The sequence below is a fragment of the Haliaeetus leucocephalus genome, unplaced genomic scaffold (assembly GCF_000737465.1).
Source record: "Haliaeetus leucocephalus isolate CR32 unplaced genomic scaffold, Haliaeetus_leucocephalus-4.0 Scaffold262, whole genome shotgun sequence".
Lineage (NCBI taxonomy): Eukaryota > Metazoa > Chordata > Aves > Accipitriformes > Accipitridae > Haliaeetus > Haliaeetus leucocephalus.
In genome coordinates this window covers 4,909,401-4,928,900 of record NW_010972698.1, presented here as the reverse complement: position 1 = coordinate 4,928,900, position 19,500 = coordinate 4,909,401, and the positions used below count along the sequence as shown (strand labels likewise).

Sequence of the window (19,500 nt, the reverse complement as noted above, 5' to 3'; positions counted from 1 at the left end):
GCCCGGGGTGGCCGCGGCGGTCCCCGGCCTCTCGGCCCCGCTGTCTGCCGGGGCCTGGCGGTCGCCGTCAGGCGTGGGTGCCCCGGCGTGTCTCCGGGGGTCCCGTCGTGGCCCGGTGGTGCTGGGCTGGATCCTTCTAAAAAGTAACGCTCAGGGGAGCTGGGGCTTCGGAAGGGGCCGGTGCGGGAGAACTCCGGGTTCCTGGGCGGTTTTCGTTGCTCGGATACGCGTGGATTTGTACGCGGAGGGGAGCGAGCTGCTGAAAAAGTGTACGTGTGTTTTGAAAGCAGTTCTTGATGTCCCACCCCCGAGGACGCCTTCAGCACGTGGTGGTACGCTTTGCGTAATTTAAGCGAGAAGAAGGTATCCCTCTGAGCGTAAAGCAGCCGATACAATCACCTTGAAGCTCGGTTTTTCTGAGAGAAATAGGCCTGGTGAATGGAAGAGGTTTCCCTTCACCAGGATTACTCCTAAGGTGCAGAAACCACTGTACCGTAACTAGCAAGGTTGTGGAGATCTGCAGAAACGTCACCCGTGTCCTGACTGACACTTTTGCTGTTGTGATTATTTTTAACTGGACATAAGGCTTTAAAGACAGAAGCAACTGCTTAACGACTAACTTCAGCAAATTGTAAAGTGACAGAGGAGCTTGTAAACACTGAAGGAGGTATAGTTTGGCTTTTATTAAAGTGGCTATCCCACAGCCTTGCTGGGGACTATTTTGTGTCATTTGTACAGAGCCAAGTCAACGTCTTTAAATGTAGAACTGCACGTTTTCTTATTTCTTTCTGGTCCAAGTACTAAACTACTCTGCTCTGCAAGCACCAAAATTGAACGTAGTTTTAAAACAGCTTCAAGTTCCAAAGCTCGAGTAGTATACTAAAATTGAGCATATCTTCTTCTTAAGATATAGTCTCTTTGGTCCATTAGCTCATCTTAATGTGTTTACGTGCTGTCTTAATGGAGCGTCTTCTTTGTGATAGTGCTTTTGGGAATCAATGCAATAATATGGTTAGAGGGTGCTGATAGCAGAAGTGAAGAACTATGTGGCGAGATCTCAAATCCTAAAAAACTTATGCAATTTAAGCCTGTAAGTGCACATACTTTCCCTGATGAACATCTCTGCCTCCAACTCTCAAGGGAGACACAAGCAATAGATTTAGGCATGATGCAGTGCAGAGCGGTTATCAGTGAGGATGTTTCCCCAAAGCTTGTGTTGCGCACGAATGTGAACACACTGCACAGGCACGGTGAACACGCTGTACTGTTAAAGAGCAGTCGGCAGCTTTACTTAGAGTTGTCTGGGGAAGTAACAGCTTTCTCTGGAACTGCCTTTTGCTGCTTGGGAAGAGCTGTTGTTGCTGTATCAAGTGAATAACTTCAGATTTGGGGGGATTTTTGTTGTTTTAAGTTGGTTGGGTTTTGGTTTGGTGGGGGTTTTTTTTGTTTACTTTTTTTTTAAATGTTGATCTCTTGCAAGCTAAAGACAACCTGTTTGTCAGAGTAAATACAAATCAAGAGTCTTTGCTGATGTAATCTGAGGGAGTGTTCTGCTGGGGAGAATGCCCAGAAGGCTTAGAAAGCATGGCCTATGAGGAAGGAGTTAAGTAACAGGATTCATTTAGTTTAGGGGTAGATGAGAGAAGATGCACTGTTCTCAGATGCGTTAAAGGTGGCTGCAAAATGGGGGGAAAAGCATTATGCTCCAGAGCTACTGGGATCGGGATAAGAGGTAACGTATTTAAGTCACACCAGGGAGACTTTAATTATGCATTGAAGGCATGGGATTCCTCTGCCTCCATGTGCAGTCTCCACAGCTTGAGACTTCTAAGGCCAGGTTAGACAAACACATGTTGGGACTGGTTGATCTTCCCCCCAGGCAGAAATCTGAGCCCCAAAACGTCTCCATCCTTTGTGAAGAAGAGTGACACATGTCAAATCTAACGCTGTTCTTGCACCCTGCTGGAAAAGGGCATCGTCCTTCATGTTCCCATCACAGGTAATGTACTCTTCTCCCTGTAAGCCAGAGAGAGGAACAGAGATTCCTACCCCTCTCCCTTCTGGCTGCAGGAGGATGAGGGGATCACCGCTGTCCGCCTCCATTTGATCCCTCTTGGCATTTTCTTCCCATGCAGGGTTCCACTGCCTCTCTGCTGGGGGCTGAGCTGTGCTCAGTACCTGCAGGTGAAGCAGGGACTGCAGTAGTGTGCGTTTAGAGTTCTCGCCTAGTAATTAAAATGGATCTAATTTCTGCCTGGCCCTCTGAATCAGGAACAGGAAGGGCATTTCTTGAGTGGAGAGCGAGTAGATTTCCAGAGCCCTCGGAACAGTAGTATTCAACAGATGGTGCAAGTTATTGCAGCCCTAGCTGTTGGAACGGTTCTGGACTCCTGTCTGTGGGCAGTGACCTGATGCTTTTGACTTTTGAAGGTGAGCACACCATGGAACAGGTGCAAGATTGCTTTTTCTTCTTCCTGAACCATAGTGCAAAGCTGTCAGAGGCTAGTTTCAGGCCATGTTTGTAGCTTCTCCTTGGTTAGAAAGGTTTGGGTTTTTTTCTTGTTCAGCTTCAGCATGCAAATGGCTTGAAAACATGTGAGAGATCCCCAGAGCAATGGAAAACTTAGATGGTTAGGGATGTAAGGCCAAGAGGGATGGGGTTGTACAGTGTGTGTCCTGCCTCTGTGGAACTGCGAGTGTGCTGCAGCAGGGTCAGGGATTGCACAGAGCTGGTTACAGCCACCTCACCTCTGTCCTGGCTCAGGGATTTAAAACGTTTCAGTTACAGCTACCAAGCTAGAAATTAGTATGGCTTTTTAAAGAGTGGTCGATAAAGGCTGAGCAGTGCCTTTGTCATCTGACGTCTGCGATTTCAGTATTGGTGACGTGCAGTCTGTGGCTGCTGACCCAGACAAGACTTGGGTGCCAGTCAGTCTCTTCTGCGCTTAGTTCACTGAAGCTGCGATGCCCATGGAGACTCCTCCTTCTCCATGCCTCTGTGTTCCTAGTAGCTCTGCCAAATGTTATATTTTGACAGATAATGTATTTAAGTATAAAACGCTGTCAGTTTGGTGGCTGCATGGTTTGTTATTCACAAATGGGTTCACTTAGAGCCAGGTAGCTTGTTAGCTGGCATGCAAGCTGTCTGCTAGCACTGAACTAGCTACAGCATGAGGCTGGTGGTCAGGTCCCGTGTTCATATGCCAGAAAAATCAGGGGGAGCATCTCCCTTGCACCAGGTACTATGTCTTGGGCAGCTTTAGTTCTTGTTTTGCTTAAAGCTTGTGTGTGCATGTGTGTGTGTTGCCCCTGTGGGACCAGCTCTAAAGTGGTTTGCTGTTGAATCCACACAGATATGGCTTGCAGGTCATGGAGAAGGTTCTCAAGATGGCTGAAGGCATCGATATCGGGGAAGTGAGGACATACGAGTTGGTACCTAGCAGGAAGCTAAAAAGATACCACTCTCCATCTGACAGTGAGTATACCTGCCTGTGTGTCAAAGGAGACGCCCTTCCCTGTCACTGTTTGGTGGGCATTATTGGGAGCGTGGGGACAACAGTGTGCCACAGGGCTGCCTCTGAGAGAGCCAGCATGGCAAACTGAAGAGAAGCAACCATGATGTAATCTGCTAGACTGCAGCTGTTTCCCCTCCTCTGCCATGTTGTGGGGTGTGCATAATTCATGCAGAGTTCCCTTTATGCTTAAGAAAATATAATTTTTCATTGAAATTACCAAGTAGTTGATTTTCGACACTGATAGTGGTAGGAATTGAATCTATGTAATGAAATATCTGTCTGCCCTTCTTCACTGTAGTGAGGGGCAATGTTCTGACCTGAGAAGGGATTGTACATGTGCATGGAGATGTGGAGTTCAGCTTACTGATTTTGAGTTATGACCTGCCGGGAGCATTGTGGGGGAGAGGTTTAATTTCTTTTTTTTTTTTTTTCCTCCCTATTGGGCCTGGAAGAGTCCTGCATATGTCAGCCCAGTCCCATGGTCTCAGGGGCTGATGTTCCAGCTGTAGCTTTTTCCAGTGGAGGAAATGCAGCAGGAAGAGAGGGCTGGCAGTTCAGTGGCTCCATCCGCTGGCTCCTCTCCTCCAGCACCTTCAGAGCTCCCTGCCCTCTCTCCGGAGGTGTGCAGGTGCAGGTTGTGGATGCGAGCAGGCAGGCCCTTGCTTTGTGAGGCAGCGTCAGTCAGTAGTTTGGCTGTTTAAAGCACAAATGGTCAGACAGCGCAAGACTCCTCTAGGCTTGGATATATTCCTAGCTCTGCCAAAGTTTCTTCCCTTACTTTGACACCCAGCAATTTTTCTGTGCTTCCGAGGGCCAGCTGCAAAATTGAGGAAAATGCTGCTTTTCTCTCATGTTTTGTCTGTCTCTCAGGCAGCAGCTCTGAGGGGTGGCGTTCTCTATTGCACATTACACAGACAGCATAAAGAGTTGTTTTGCTGGTGAGAGCCTTTAGATGCTGCTGCAGTGCAATCATCAAAATACCAAACGGAGCAACAAATGTAAACCTTGCCATAATTCATGAAAACTGACAACCAAAGGATTTAACGCATGCGTATGAGCTTTGTCACCTGATTTAAATATGTTTATGCTGTATGCGAAGTGGTTTTTTCATCTGCAATGAACTAGGCCATGATAAATACAGTATGGTAGTGTTATGTCTAGACAGATGTGTTGCCTGACCTATATTACGGTTGCATATATTGGCATTGGATTAGGCAGCTCATTCCAAGGCACTGAGGTGGCCTTTTTGCTCCCTGATGGAATTACACACATGTACCACTTCGGGGGGCTACATCTTTCACAGGAGAAGTCTTGTATAACCATCTTTTAGATGTAACATATTTGCTTATCAGCTATTTGATTCTCAATTTCTGCAGTAGCTGTGCATATCAGAATATTCTGCCTCATTTGCATTTCTTCTGGCTAGGAAACAAGAGGTCTACCAGTGATGTGTAATGGGCCCCCCCCAGCCACTGCAGCTGTCGCCTGAGGTTCGGGCAGATTTCTCCATGTTTGGTGTCCTTTAGCCAAGCGTAGTTACATTTACAGAAAATATGCTTCTATTAACGCTGCCATTAACAGCCCTTTGTGTTTTGGAAAGGAGGGTTCAGTATCACTGCGTTCCTCCATCAAATGAGAAGACCTGAAGGTAAAGTAGTTTATCTGAGATCAGCCTGCAAGCCTGTGGCAGAGTCAGAGCTGAGGCTCTAGTCCCGCTCTGGTGTTCCGTCTTATTGGCCGAAGTATTTACTTGTGTTGGTAGCTTTGAATGGATTAACTTCAGAAATGACTGGATGGGTTCAGTGGGCAGTGTTGGGGGGCAGAGCAAGCAATTCGGACCTAGAATCCACGTAACTAAATACGTAGAGATTTTTGTGTGGTAATTGTGGAGCTGGAAATACCATTGTAGTGACCTGTGCAAGAATGAATGGTCTTATTTGATCAATTCTGAATATCTTTGGAAAGAAACCTTCTGGTTTGTGGCAAAGAAGTGGAAATCTTGTATTCAGAGCCTGCAGGTTCCTCCTGGAGATTACTCTGTGAAAACATTTGTCTCCCTGTCATAGCATATATTGGTAATTTTGTCATTTTCTTTCACTCTGTAGGTCCAGAGCTGGAAGAGATTCCTGAGCCACCCAAAAAGATGGTCCCCAGGTTCCGGGTGCGACCACGTTTTGAACCCATACACTTTGTCACCAGTGCTGAGAAGGATGACAAGAAGGAAGATTCTCTGGATAACCAAATGCAGGAGGTGAACCAGGAGGCAAATACAAACAGCATAGCGCAGCCAGCTGAAAATTGTACAAATTCTTTTGTGAGTGCACGGGAGGCAGATCCCCAGCTCTCCAACTCAGCTGGGTTTGGCTTTGCAGGCCAGGCAGCAGCAGCCAAGAAGGCTGTCAATAGTATGGACTCTACCACAAGCAGTGTGTTGCAGGTGGCAGTTTCTCCTGCAGCTGTCCAGTCTGCATCAGAGACTTTCCCTCCGTCAGCTATAATGCTGAAGCAGAGTTTTATTGAGAAACTGTCAGCAGCTATCTGGAAAAATCTTGCGAACCCAGATGCAAACACTGGGACCGATAAAATTAACTATACATATCTTTTGACACGTTCAATTCAGGCATGCAAGACAAATCCTGAATATATTTATGTTCCTCTGAAAGAAATTGCCCCTGCTGACCTCCCCAAGAGCAAGAAGCTCTTAACAGATGGCTTTGCTTGTGAAGTGCGATGTCAGAATGTCTACCTGACCACCGGTTACGCCGGCAGCAAAAACGGATCCAGGGATCGAGCCGCGGAGCTGGCAGTCAAGCTGCTGAAGAAGTCTGTGGAAGTTAGAGTTGTTCAGCGGAAGTTCAAGCATACCTATCACGAAGACTTGGTGGTGTGCGAGGCAGGCGTGAGTCGCCCAGATTTCCCTCCTGCTCTCAAACCTCATGAGGAGTTTGTAGTTGCCAACAGGGACTGTGTCCCAATGCAGCCTGGTACTGAATCTGTAAAAGGTTCCACTAATACCAACAAACACTGGACTAGTTTCGTCCTCACAGAGAATGCCAGTGACGCAATAGGAATACTTAACAATTCTGCCTCATATAACAAAATGTCTGTTGAATATAAATATGAATTAATGCCCAACCGCTCGTGGCGTTGTCAAGTGTATCTGCAAGATCACTGCCTAGCCGAGGGATTTGGCACTAAAAAGACCAGCAAGCACGCAGCAGCTGAGGAGGCATTGAAAATTCTGCAGAAGATGCAGTCAAATATAGCAGCCATCAAAGTGACCCAGGTTCAGAAAGTGGGCTGCTCGTCGCGGGGCTCCGGAAGGAAGAAGGACCTGAAGGACCTCGTGGTTTATGAAAACTCCAATAATCCAGTGTGCACGCTGAATGACACCGCCCAGTTCAACAAGATGACGGTGGAGTATGTCTTTGAAAGGATGACTGGCATGCGGTGGAAATGCAAGGTGCTGCTTGAAGATGAATTCATCGCAGAAGCAGTTGGAGTGAAGAAATCTGTCAAGCATGAGGCAGCAGAGGAAGCCGTGAAAATCCTCAAAAAGACTCAGCCAACTGTTGTTAATAACCTGAAGAAAGGCACCGTCGAAGACGTCATCTCCAGAAATGAGATTCGGGGTCGATCAGCGGAAGAGGCTTTCAAACAGAAGATCAAAGAAGACAATATTGGGAATCAAATTTTAAGAAAGATGGGCTGGACAGGTGGTGGCCTAGGGAAAGATGGTGAAGGAATTAGAGAGCCTATTTCAGTGAAGGAGCAGTTTAAAAGGGAAGGACTTGGGCTTGATGTAGAAAGGGTGAACAAAATCGCTAAAAGAGATATTGAAGAGATCATTCGAAACTATGCACGCTCAGAAAGTCATATTGACTTGACTTTCTCTAGAGAACTGACCATGGATGAGCGGAAGCAGATACATCAGATTGCCCAAAAATATGGTCTTAAAAGTAAATCTCACGGGCAGGGGCACAACAGATACTTGGTGGTAAGCAGGAAGCGGCGCAAGGAGGATCTGTTAGACCAGCTGAAGCAGGAAGGCCAGGTTGGGCATTACGAGCTTATTATGCCTCAAGCAAACTGAGGTTAGGCGTCCCATTTTACCGGAGACTGAGCTTCCTAGATACTCGATTAAAGAAAGAGATGCTGCATTTTTCTTGTTGTGGGTTATATTAACGTTCAAGTCTTTCACTTCGTTAATATAATTTCTAAAATGTTGTTAGACGTTTAGAACTGACCAGGTTCTGTTCAAGTATATTAGCACAACCCAAAAGCAGTAGTGCTGTTACTGTATGTGTCTTTGATATTACTTGTTCCTTCACATTTTAATAGTTTTGTAATAGCAAAAACACATGTCCAACGAGAAGGAATTTGACATCATTTAAAATTATAGTTCCCTTATTCTTCTTGACCAAGGAAGGAAAAAAATGCCTTTTTTTTTTTTTAAATAAAATAATAAAAAGCAAAGGAAATGCAGTGTGGGGGAATAAACCTGTATGTAAAGTTGGTATTAATGACAATAAAAATAAAGTTTTATTTCTGGAAAAAAACCCCAGGATTTGTCACACTTTTTATAAAAAAAAAAAGTGTGAAAACTGCGTTTATTCTTGAGAAATGTGCATAGTGAGGTCTTGTCTCTGCTGTGTACGTATGTAGAGAGATGTCCTTAACCAGTTTAACAGTACAGTTTTATTCATAGATTTCTACCTTGGGTCTCCCATACTGAGAATTCCTGAATGCACCTTAATCATCAATGTATTCGACTGAGATAATTTCAGTGCGTTTTTACCTTGCAGCACTGCTTGACATGTGCAGATACCATGGTGAAGTGTGAAATATAAAAACGAGGTAAACGCAGAGCCCACGCTCAAAGATGCTCGTGTAGCTTGTGGGGACTGTTATATAACTTATTTTTTTTACTTTGAATATAAGCTCTTTAATCCTGAGCAAAGTCAAATCTGTGCCTAATTATTTCTCTGCTCCATTACTGTACCTGTGCTTGTGTACGTCGAGGGCGGTTCGCAAGTAAACTTCCTGGTGTTGCTCCGATGTGCGATGCGAGTGCGACGTCTCTCCAGGACTGGCACGTGCTGCCGGGAGGCTGGAGCGCTTCTCGCCGGGGAAGCAGAGTCGGACCTCCGCCCTGTTCCGCCGGCAGTACCGCAGGACACGGTGCTTTGTGAGCCTTGGAGGAACGCTCGCTTCGTGCTTGGAAAACAGAGGTTTGGAATTGACCTTGGAAGAGCCAAGAGTGAGATGTGCCTAGAGGCGCTGGGTTTTTCTGTCACCAGTAGGGTGATGACTCTAGCACAAAGCTGGTCCTAATGAAGTATTTCTTTTTTTGTCTGTTCTGTTGCCTTGTGTCTTGGTTATCGCTTTTGGTTTTCTGCTGCCTGTATGTGCCTCTCCATCTTTTTATGTTATCCTCTAGCTTTTTTCCCACCTCCTGCTCTCTTTCTAAATGCTCTCAGCGCTGAGGAGGGGGTGACTGACCTCTACTGATGAAGCAGAATATCCTGGTGATGTGCAGTCAGAGGCATTTCCATCCCCACAGTGTGAAAAGGAAGAGGCTGCCCTGGCAGGTAAGACTTGCTCAGGAAGAAGAGAAGGAGCATTCCCTCCTCTCTTTGCCTGGCTGGCTGCAGCACAGCTTCTGCTTAGCCTGGCCTTCCAAAATAAAAACATGCTGCTGCTGTGTCTGTAGAAAAATAATCTGGCAGTGAATTCTGGAAGTATGTTGGTTTTGTTGTTTGGTTTTTTTGTGTGCGCTATTCCCTCTCTCAACTTCTGAATGCTGGGCTCTAGCAGATGGTGATGTAGGTGTGGAAGAAGCCTGGTCCTTTCTAGGCAGATATTCCTGCAAGAAGGAGTGCAGCTGCCCCCTCCCAACTTGGATATGCAGCAAGTCTTCAAAGTGTGGTGGTGCTGAGAAAAGCAGCAAGAGCACCACTGCAGTATTTGGGATGAAAAAAATGCCTCTTTTGGTGGCAGGGGGGTGGCTGGCTAAACATAACGGTGTCTCAACAGGGGTAGGTGTCTGGCTTGAGCCTGTGCAGGTCATTGCTTTCCCTCTCCAGGGTGCCCGTTTTTGCCAAGGGCAGTACCTCTGTGCAGGACCTGTCTGTTGCCTTCCTGTTTGGTGAGTGGCTGTAGGGTTGGATGACTGGGTGTTACCTGTTTGAGCTAAAGAATTGTCAGCCTTGCCATCTCCGCTGTGGTTACGTAGCTGTAAGCTTTCTGGAGAGCCAGTATGTGGTTTAAAATTACGTTTGTGGATGAAGGCCTTACCTGAGAGGGGTGTAAAGGTGAGGTGGGTTTTTTGCAGATCTGTGCTGCTCTTGTTTCTGGCTGCCTTAAGAGCCCACTCCATCCTTTTTCTTTTTAGTGACTAGCAGGACAAATACAAAAATGGAGGGACTGAGGAGAGGGTCAGTGACGTTAGAGTGACTTGGAGCACTCAGAAAGATTTCTGCTTGCAATAGCTTGGCTGGTACAGGGGTGATGGTTGAGATGATACTCTTGGTTGGCTTCAGTCATCCCTATCAATGCAGGTGGCGGGGCTGGGTTTTGCTTATTTGCACTGGTCTATAACAGTGGGCACAGCTAAGGTGCTCATTGCTTGACTGGCTCTGACTTGGCGAAGTCTTGCCCAGGGAATGCTTAAGAAACAAAAAGACCATTACTTGAGGCAGACTCACTCTGTCCTGCCTTCTCCACACACACCTAAGAGATTGCCACATCTGGCCGTTATCAGGGTCCAGTTAAGACGCTCTGTCCTTTAAGAAAATGAGCAAGTATAACTTAGGTAGGACTTCAGGGGTAAAAGGCTGCTCTATGTAAGATGAAAGGCCCGTTCAAGGGTATGAGCTGTTACCGCAGCAGGTATAAATCCCGATTTAATTTTTTGAAAGAGCCTGGCAGCTTCTATCTTAATTGCTAAGCAGCAGTACTAGCTTTTGTTACGTGTCAGTCATTTTAAATCCTGTTCTCCTCCTTATAAGACAGGAGAAAAACTAAATGTGATTCCTCTATCAATTCATTACTGCACCTGTTAAGTTGCTGTAACTAACATGTTATCACAGGCTCCGTTTTTGTCAGTGGTTCACTCGTAGGCATGACGTGGCCCTGAGCTTCCTGCAAGTGCTTTTTTTGCCAAGACTTGTGTCTGTTTCTCCACTTCTTTGCTAGTTAGTTGATCCTGCCCTGTCTTCTTCCTTTGCCACCTCCTTCTGGCCAGAAGGGCCGAGTTTATTCTCTCTGCGCTACACCTGGCAGAGCTTCTGCCCAAGCACAACTCCTGCCCAGAAGGTTAGGAAGTATTTCGCCATCCTGCTGTAAGAGTCTACCTGGAGCTTGGATCCCACAGCAGACTCCTACCCTCCCAGTTAAAATAACCACAGTTATACACCTCTTGCCTATTTATACAATAAGCACTAAGGTTACACTTTATTTACAACTTTTGAAAAATGTACAGTTTCTTACATGGGTTACTTGTGCAAAGTTAAACTTCTCAACTAACAGACCAATGTGCACACAAAAGACACTGGAACAGTGGACAACACAATTGTAGGTTTCATCCCACACTGCTGCTTAAGGTACTGTATCCAAATGTACAAACTTAGCCTTACAAAAAAAGTGAGTCTGGACTTACAAATGTTTTTTTCAGTTGAAAAAATACTTTCATAAAACTGAAGGGAAACTAACCCAAGCATGCAGCAGTAGCTCACACAAACCACACAGTCATCTACAAAGAGCAGAAACTGCAGAGACTCAAGTGCCTACCCCGTACTTTATTCAAACTTTCCACAAGGCTAAGTTGGATCCCAAAGAACTTATCTTTCTCAGCTAAAGATAAGGGGCAGGAAAACGACGCTGAAGGAGAGTAATTCCACCACTGGAACACTTCAGGTTTTACCTCTTCCTTAATGTGGAAGGACTTTTGCTCAGAGTACCACAGCTCTACCTGGTTTTGTCCAGTAATGCCTTAGTGACAGGACTATAGAAACTTATTGAAGCAGTCTCTGTAGGCATGTCCTTTAAAATAAAATAATAAAAAAAAAGGGGGGGGTTGTTTCTCACCCTCAGCAAAGATCAAAATACCACAACTGTAGAGATTTATGTATATCTGTACATAAATCTTGCATGTGAAGTGCAGAAGTAACTAGCATTCCACAGTCTTACTAAATGTTTGAATAGGAATCAATTTAAGAGTTGGGTTTTTTTCCATGAGTAAGGAGTTGATAAACCAATACAAAAGGGAAACGAGAGGTTATTTCTTCACTCAGTACTTACAAATGCAGTGGGGTCTAAACCAATAGAGGTAAATGACCAGCCTGGACACATCAGCACTTTAGTTAATATCAGTTAAAAAATGTGTATGTATATAAACATCCCTTTTATCAAGCTACACATAAGCATCACTGTGTATAACACAATTACAATTAAAAGCTTAGTGTACACTACAGAAATGCACAATACTGCCCTAAGACTGGAGAGGGACCACAGAAAATGAATTCAGCATCAGTAACTCTTTTGCAAGTAACCCAAGTACAGAACACTTGACTTCAAAGTGGGTGCTTTCTGATGTCCAAGGAGAAGAAGCTTCAGCAAGGGAGGGTGGCAACAGCACAACAGCTATTCTGCTTTCAAAGTAAATGCTAGGAGGAAAAAGATGACTCGGACACTTTGTTTATTTTCCTCATCAACAGAGTGTTCATTTGCATCATCCTGGGTCAACAGTCACGCCAGCTCTGTTCTACTATTGCAGAAACCCGTTTTTCATATTCCCGCTTATTCTCTTGGTATAGCTGAGCTGCCTGGCTGTTTGCTGGACTGTTAGGATTTGGCTCATCCAATAGAGACTGCACGAAGAGAAAAAGATTCTTAGGCACTGGAAAATATGCATAGTTTTCCAACATAATCCTTAAACTATCCCTCCTAGTGAGAGTGCAGAAGTTCATCTAGATACAGGTAAGGTACACTGCATTATTCCAGGTGTAAGTTACTGGAAGCTTTCGCTATCTTAGCAGTGCAGCTGACTCTTTAAGTGACAGCCAGGCAGCAACACCCAAGCAGTGCAATGGCTGGATGGGTCCTTTCAGTGACCACCTCCTGTCACTGTCCGGTCAATTTCCATCTGGGAAGTATTCATACTTTAGCAAATATCAAGGTATAGCTGCTATACTGGCTATTGGGAGAAAAACAAAACAAAACAAAAAACCCAAACATGTTTCCCGAGCTGTTTTTGTCAAAGCATCCTAATTTTATTCTGCTTTTTCATGCAAAGTTCTTTTTACCTGTATGGATGTTAAGATGGAGGAGACATCGTAAGTAGGACTCCAACGATTCTGAAGAATATCCAGACATATACTACCATCTGCATAGACTAGAAAAGGTTCAAGAAGAATGGCTTAAAACAGAAGTTGTAGAGCTACTCAGTTTTTTCCTAGTATTGCGTGATTCTGGAAACCTACATACTGACAAACGCTACCAAAATCAGTAGTGTCTGACAGACTTAAATCCAGCAAACAAGCCTGTAGCTATGAAGAGGTGAAGCTTGTCACCAACAGCTGCCTGAGGTGTTTAAACTCAACCCCTGCTTATTCTTCAACATCAAGCTTCTCTGTGACATTGTAACTACCACTATGGAAAACCATGAATAGATTTTAAGGCAAAAAAAATTTAAACTACCCACAAGTGAACCAAATGAAGAACACAACTAAAAAGCTGTTTACATATTAAGATTTCGCCAGAAAGTATCTACAACAGTGTCTAGTCACCCTTCTCAGGGCAGCTTTAGAAGAACCTTCCCTCAGTGCACTTTACCCACACATGTTTTCTTGCTACATTTTAAAGTTTCCAGTATTTCTTCACAAAGCTTATTACTTGTTTGGAGGCAAGGAATATGTCTCCAACCTTTACTTGCCAAGGAAGGGGATTAATTAAATGATCTTACTATCACCGGTTATAATTGGAAACTAGCACTACATTTCAAGGTATATCATTCTTACAGGCATTTTTGGGAAGTGATAAAAGACAACCACGTTCAGCAGTGTCATTATGCTATGTATGTAATACGTATAGACCAAAGTGCAAGGCACTGCTATTTAAGTACAAAATATTCTTCTGTAAGGTTTAACAACACGCAGTAGAGAGAGGAGTGTCTCATCAATACTGTGCTGTAACACCTGAAAGGTAAGAGGCTCCTTTTATTGCCCCTTTCACTTCAAGCCTGAGCACTGCTCACATATTCATCCTTACCAACCCTACACAGAACCTCAGTGGAATTTTGCTAGCTTATTAGATAGTGGAAACTTTTATAAATAGACCTTTTTCTACAGCACTGTAGCAAGCTATAAGAACACCACCACAACCAACCCAAACAAACAAAAAAAACCATTGTCTAAGTACTTACCATTGGGATGAAACATTTTAGAGACAAATCGAACAGTAGGTGGCTTATTCGGATATTCTTCTGTGAATTCTATTGTGAGTTTGAAAGTTCCTGGAGTTGAAAGAGAGACAAGTAACCTTTATTCAGAATGAATTTACACAAGGGATGAGTAAGTAGCATCCCTCCACAAGCACAAACTGATACTATTGTGCTCATACATGCATGTTAGATATGGAATACAGATTGCTCAGTCCTACAATGATTCTTCTACTCTCTTTGGAGTTAATCATTAACTCTGAAGTCCTAGACAGTACTGGTACGAGGGTTTCTGGTATGACTTACCTTTACTGCCAAAACCACCGCCCCAGTCAAAAGGTTTGTGTAAGGAAACAAATCTGCCCTTCCACAAAGCCTAATCCCAGGGCACTGCAAAAACATCACAAGCAGGTGTATAACGAGCTGTGTAACAGGCCATGATTTAGTAAGTCCTAAAGACTGGAACATGCTATCATGACAAGGACCTTCTTATTTTTTTCCTGTTTAAATTTCAAGAAAATACATTTCTATCAGCAACTGTAAGGTAATCAGGTCTTATTGTAGAAAAGTGATATTGAAAGCAGCATCCAAATCAGACACTTTAAAATCAAAATCTGATCATTTACTTCACACTAACTAGTCTTTCTTTGAGAAAGACTGATTAAGCAGAAACAGAAAACTGTGTAGTTAAGTCCCCATCCAATCATTTTGACAGCCTGCACCAACATAAGTTATTTTAGCCCTTCTCCTCAGGCTATGACAATCTGAGAATAAGAAGTCTGTCAACTAAACTGCATAAATATGGGTCCAAAGGACTAAGCACTGCTAGTGATTCAGATCAGTAACTAAGGAACTCTACATACTCCACCTCAGAACATGCAAGCTTCTCTTTACCATGCTATCACCTCAGACCAGCCAATCTGGGAGGTAGTTCATGAAGTTCCTGGGTATGCCCAGAGAGAAATATCTGAAGCACCTTCCTATAAATATAGAGCTTTCCTATAAAAGGAATGTACCTTACAGTAATAGCTGTAACAAGCTGGCAGGGCAGACATACTACCTTTTTTGAAAAGGCATTCTTACCTATCAGTGACAAGTTTCTCCCCCCCACCACCACCACTCGGTGCCCAAATTAAAACTCGGGAGCTGATATGAAGTTCATCCTTGCTTCCTACTGTGAGGGAGTTTTCCAGCACTACTATAATTAATGTAGTCCTTTGTTTGGCTGGCAAACATGTGCCAACAGCTGGTGGCCAGAGAACAGATTTTTCAACCCCTTCTTTTTTTCAGATCAGCAAGGACCTGCACTATTTCCCAGGGACTCCTTCCTTTATAAGGAAATAAACTATAACATTGAGTTACAAGAAGTGAAGGTCATTGCTTTGACATTCCAGTTTGCATACAGTACAGATGCTTCAGAGCTTTTCTGTACAGCAGTGGGAAGTCTCGACATCCTAAAAATAAGTTTTTGCATGTTTGTTAATTATTAGCAGCCTAAGAACGTAAGAGCAGAGAGCCAACAGCATGCTATCTTACTGTAAAACAAAAGGAACAAGAGTAGTATAGTTAAGATTGTTCAAATTAGCCCAAGTCTGCAGTGGGGCTTCAGAGCTTTACTCCAGCTAATCCAGAGGCACAGAGCCAGATCTGAGATCAGTTTGAAAGCCAGCACTGGAAAGTTAGTAACAACTTCTACCAGCTGTGAACATCAGCTCAGGACTACCCTTCCTTCCCTACACAGTGACGATCCCAAGCAATATTGGCCCTTTAGAATTGAACACTTAAGAGATTTGATTCTAAATCGTAAAGATTCCCAGCTCTCCCTGCCCCAATTCTGGTTCTCAGTAGCCTCATGAAGTAGGAAAGCAGGCGCTTTGTGCTGTGGAAGAGTGACTAAGCAAGCAGTAGGCTGAAAACTGAGCACAAACCATCAAATAGCAGAGTTCAACAAGCATACTTGAGAAAATGAATGCTATTCTAGAACACTGACTGAAGTGGGAGCAGAGGGGACAGATACGATGGCCAAAAAGCGGTAACAAGGGCAGTTTGGTCCTAGAATCCATTTAAAACTACTGAAAGAAAGGGAAGCTATCTGTCCCACTAGGGACAGGACAGCATTACTTTTAACACAAATCTGAGCGAGTGGTTAGACAGCTTCCAACTGGAGCATCTACCTACTCAAATTTCCAAGGCAAGACCCAGAGTGACAATGGCTCTTTGAAAGAGCTCCACAGTACACAGCACTTCATTGCTGAGCTTTATGAAAGGACAAATCCAGAGATTCAATGAACCGAAGTCCAAGGGTCACTCACACTTAAAAGTCCACACGAGTGAAACAGGTATCACGACACACACTGCCTTCAGCATCCAGTCTCTTCTGTCACTAATTTTAAAGCTTTCAACTGGTACTCCTTGCAACTTACCCTAGACAGCCAATTTTAAAACAGAAATTACCATATTCACTGCCATTATTGATATTAAGATCATCACTGATCTTAGTAGAACATTCACTTTTCTCTCTTGTACTTACTTACCTTATTGATCTGTTTTCTCCTACCTCTGGATGCGAGACTCTCATGTGGCTAACAGGGAGGCTTCTCCACAACCTGTACGCTGGCCTGAGTTAACCCCCGCCAGAGCAGCACCCACATTCCTGCCAGGCCCTTCTCGCAGCAAGGAAGGAGAGCAGCCTGCTCTGTTCCACTGTCCATAAAGTATGGACAATTTCTTCCTCTGCCACGTGAGAGTACAGAATCCGTATTCCATAAGCAACAAACCAACCATACAGAAGGCAAATGCCTTGCTTTCTCAGTTCAAGCCTCCTCCACCATCACAGAAAGGCAGGATACTACAATAGCTGTGTTACTTAACTCTGTCCAAGCCAGGAATCCTGTACTAACCGCAATATCATCCAGTTTCAGAGAAACAGGTCTGAAGGACTGGGAGAGCCTGGATTTCCATCACTGTGACAGCACTACCACTTTAGATGCCACACACATATAGATTCATAGAAATATAGTGAAGGGCAGGATAAATATCCCCGGGGTCCTACTGCAGACACCTGCAATCGAATCCTCTTAAACCAGAAGATGGAAGTTATGCTGCTGATCTAAATTAGTAGTTGCTCCTAGGCCGAGTCAGCCTGTGTGCCGAGTTGTGAAAACACCCTCTAAAGTCTGGGGGTGGAGGGGAGGGAGCGTTGTTAGCTGCATTATGCTGCACAGCAAGTAAACAAACATGTTTGAACTTAAGGTTTTCAGTTCAGACAAAGCTAAGAAACCTCAGAAGCTGCGACTGGAGAAGGGCCTCACCTGAATGAGGATGAAGAACAGTAATTCTCACAAAATTATTGAAATTATTACACCTCTAGTTCAACAACAACCACAAAAAAATTCACAGGCTACTTTCACAAGAACCAAGGTATGTGAAGTCTTACAGTATCACCAGGAAGTGACAGAGCCTAAAAACGAAAGTACAAAGCAACTTCTGCCCTGCAAAGGCTTCCTGAAAAGGATTACAGAGCTCCAGCGTACCTCTGACTCATAAGGGCCTGCACAGTTACAAAGCAAGCCCAAACTAACAGCTCAATACTGTTAAATAAGAATTCCCTTAATTTCACCTACATTAAGCTAAACTGCATCTGAACTGTGCTACTCTACTCACTTAAAGGAAAAGCACAGCCGAGGCACCAATACACCCATATCTCTAGGCACCACTTAGTATTTTGTTATCTAGCACAATGCAAGATATGTCCCAGGGAAAAAGAGATAAGCATATCTTGCAACACAAGATATATCTGTTTTCCTGAGCGCATACTGTGAAAACGCACACTTTGCTACGAAAAGAGCAATCCATCACACACTGAGATTATATTATTAGATCAACCAAAGCAGCAGGACAGCAGTAGCAGACTCAAGCAGCTGTTTGAACTTCAAACTGCTGTGAGTGCAACATGTCCTAAGTATACAAGATAAAGACACAGTGCTGCCACAGTGGAAAGCACAGAGGAAATCAGGATGTCGGGGCTCTCAAAAGCAGTCTCCAACCTTCTGCAACTAAATGAAAATGTATGAAAAAAAGCCCTTATAGCATCTGTTAACCCCACACTGAGCTGGAAGAGCCTGAACGTGGAAACAATCTCCATTTTAGCACACTGCAAGGAGATGGCTTTCTCCTCCAAACAGTGAATCACTCTATTAGGGGCAGTGCTCAGGCAGAAGCTAAGCAGCTCTAGCAACCCTCACAGAAGTTTAAGGGAGCCCTTAGACTTTACAAGATGAGATAACAGAATACATTTAGTCTATCTGTTCTATTATGCGATGTTATGGAATACTCAACTTCTAAACATTAGACTTCTGAAGGAGCCACTGTAGCAAGTTTCTTAACTAATCTAATATGTTAAAAGAAGTAACTGGAGTCTCTGGAGTTTTCTTCGGCCTGAAATACTTAAAATCCTCAAAATCTTCACAAAAAAAAAAAAATCTGCAATTTACAGGCATGCCCACAGGTGCTACCTCCGAGGATAAACAGAGACAAAGGAGTTAGCCAGGAACAACATAAGAGTTAAGGAATTTTTCCTATGCTTTTGTCATGAGTCATGGAGATCTAGGATTAATTATAGCCTGCACTGAAAGTATCTTAAAAAAATGCATCACTGATTTCAGTTAGACAGTATTTCATGTCTAACAAGTTTTCACAAAGATGCTGAAGTATTCATACAGCATCAGTAAAGCTATAAAACACAGTAAGGCCAGACAGAAACTACTAGGACACAGGTATGTTACAACGACCTATTTAGTCAGCTTTTGAAGTTAGAAAGTCCTTTCAATCTTTAACCCTGAATGATACCGACTGTAGCATAGTGAAGTAGATGCCAAGAAAGAAAAAAAAAACAACTCAAAAAATCTGTTCTGAACTTCCTCAGACATTCAGTCCATTTCCTACTTCAGCTGACTCACGTCGGGACTTACTCGCACAGCACTTCCAGCATCAGAAAAAACAGAACTCGAACCAAACGACGATGGTCCTATACCAGGTTTTTGACAGTTCTCCAAATACGAGCGTCCCTAAAACCATGATCCAGGGTTCAACAGAAAAGCTTGGAGATCCTTAAAATGGTACATTAAAGTAGGCTCAGGATAGTCAGATTTAGCTATTGCAAGCAAGCCCCTCCAAGCCAATTTGTATGTTTCTGTAAATCAACGTAGCAATATAAACCCACAAGCCTTTCTTGGAGTAGGATAAAAAAAAAAAAAAAATTTACGCAAGTCCAGCATACGGATGTGTGGTCAGGTGAATACGCACCCGTGCCCCTTCTCCGTCCCCAGGCCCACACCTGTTGCAAAGCCCACGGCAGGGACACACCAAGGCCGTGTCAAGCTGCAGCAGTTTACCCCGAGAAAGCCAAACACCGGGCCCGTACGTAGCCCCGCACTTACCGTCCTCGAAAGGGGTCCCCTCGGGCCTAGAGGAGGGAAGAAGCAGAGCACAGCGTTACCCCGCGGGCAGCCCGGCTCTCACACCCCCCCACCCGCCCCGGGAGGCAGA

General features: G+C 44.2%; 2 protein-coding genes across 5 annotated transcripts in view; one reads left to right on the top strand and one right to left on the bottom strand.

The window, feature by feature from the left end:
• The window catches only part of NKRF (NFKB repressing factor), an 8,797-nt gene extending 327 nt beyond the window's left edge, over positions 1-8,470 (top strand). Inside the window, exons 1-4 of one of the 4 annotated variants that reach the window (XM_010568948.1) lie at positions 1,983-1,999; positions 2,136-2,430; positions 3,354-3,475; positions 5,621-8,470. In XM_010568948.1, coding sequence (XP_010567250.1) covers positions 3,370-3,475; positions 5,621-7,608 — 2,094 coding nt within the window. In that variant the 5' untranslated portion in view covers positions 1,983-1,999; positions 2,136-2,430; positions 3,354-3,369 and the 3' untranslated portion in view covers positions 7,609-8,470. Of the gene's footprint in view, positions 1-1,879; positions 2,000-2,135; positions 2,431-3,353; positions 3,476-4,977; positions 5,164-5,620 lie in introns of those variants that run through there. The other 3 variants (XM_010568947.1, XM_010568946.1, XM_010568949.1) reach the window with 3 other exon arrangements.
• Positions 8,471-10,935: 2,465 nt separating this feature from the next.
• The window catches only part of UBE2A (ubiquitin-conjugating enzyme E2A), a 9,935-nt gene continuing 1,370 nt past the window's right edge, over positions 10,936-19,500 (bottom strand). Inside the window, exons 2-5 of the mRNA XM_010569142.1 lie at positions 19,392-19,417; positions 13,939-14,028; positions 12,821-12,909; positions 10,936-12,385 (exon numbers count right to left, since the gene is read on the bottom strand). Of these exons, the coding sequence (XP_010567444.1) occupies positions 12,257-12,385; positions 12,821-12,909; positions 13,939-14,028; positions 19,392-19,417 (334 nt within the window). The 3' untranslated portion in view covers positions 10,936-12,256. The remainder of the gene's footprint in view (positions 12,386-12,820; positions 12,910-13,938; positions 14,029-19,391; positions 19,418-19,500) is intronic.